General features: G+C 53.4%; 1 protein-coding gene across 1 annotated transcript; it reads right to left on the bottom strand.

The window, feature by feature from the left end:
* On the bottom strand, positions 1–752 carry CUNH3orf86 (chromosome unknown C3orf86 homolog). The gene is given in 2 exon segments (XM_039477578.2): positions 1–443; positions 446–752. Coding segments are annotated over 2 exon segments (501 nt in total). The 3' UTR covers positions 1–249.
* Positions 753–1,016: the final 264 nt, after the last annotated feature.

The raw sequence follows: 1,016 nt of genomic DNA, 5'->3' as shown, positions 1-1,016 counted from the left end.
ATTAATTGTGAAATACCAGGACAGCTTGCTATTTTAAAGGAAGGGAAAGGAAGCTCTAGAGATCGTTATGTCAAAATCGAAGTAAAATTGTATTGGACTTGAAAGCACTGGGCATTTCTGTGAGACCCCTGGGGTGAGGCCTGTGCTTTCAGGGAAGGCAGGTGGGGCCTGCAGAGCCTGGTGTACAGGTGGGGCCGCTCTGTCCACAGGTGGCTCAGGAAGGTGCTTAAAGACTGTGGCCAAATTCTCTTAAGATTCAAAACGAAACCAGTTATTCTTAGTAGGGACATTTTTCAGCTTGCAGCTGAAGGCCTAGGGGGCAGAAGGGCTGACAGGAAAGGTGGAGACCGGTGGCTGAGGGGCTGGTCCCAGGGGCCCTAGTATGGGCAGAGTCCCTCCTGGTGATGAGATGGTGACAGGGATTGCTGAGAATGGTGGGGGCTCCTCCCTCCTCCGGCATTGGCCTGGCCCCAGGTCGGCGCAGATGAGTGGGGGTTTCTTGCGCCCGAGTCTTTCGGAGAAGCCTTAGGTGGAGGTGCAGGGGCAGGCCTCTGTGCAGGCGGGCCCTGGGGACTGCCAGGGGCCCCCTGTGCACTCCTGGGCTGAGATGGGGGCTTCTCTTGTGGGCTCTCGGGAGAAACCGCAGGTGCATCTGCCTTCTGCAGCGGGTAGGTGATTTCTCCACTTATCTCATTCACCCAGAAAAACATGTCTAGAGGTTTCTGTCCCTGTCCAAACTGACTTCTAGACATACCTAAAAGGTAAAAAAGTGAGACAACATGGGTGAGTCTTCCATTCTCCATGTGCTGGGTGGAGGGTCAGAGGGAACTGCCGGGGCAGGGCTTCCCTCACCCGAACCTCTCACCAGGGGACTCGCTCGCTCTCCTCCCGGAGCTTTAAGCCTTCCTGGGACAAGGACAGGCCTAACTGGAGGCTCCAGGTGAATTCTAGGATCATTTCCTTAAATGGTCTTTTCAAAATATTTTAATTTTAACCAAGTATACTAAGTATACTTA

Source organism: Saimiri boliviensis, chromosome 8, assembly GCF_048565385.1.
Source record: "Saimiri boliviensis isolate mSaiBol1 chromosome 8, mSaiBol1.pri, whole genome shotgun sequence".
Classification (NCBI taxonomy): Eukaryota; Metazoa; Chordata; class Mammalia; order Primates; family Cebidae; genus Saimiri; species Saimiri boliviensis.
The sequence above is the reverse complement of the archived record's forward strand: the minus strand, read 5'-3'. Positions and strand labels throughout refer to the sequence as shown.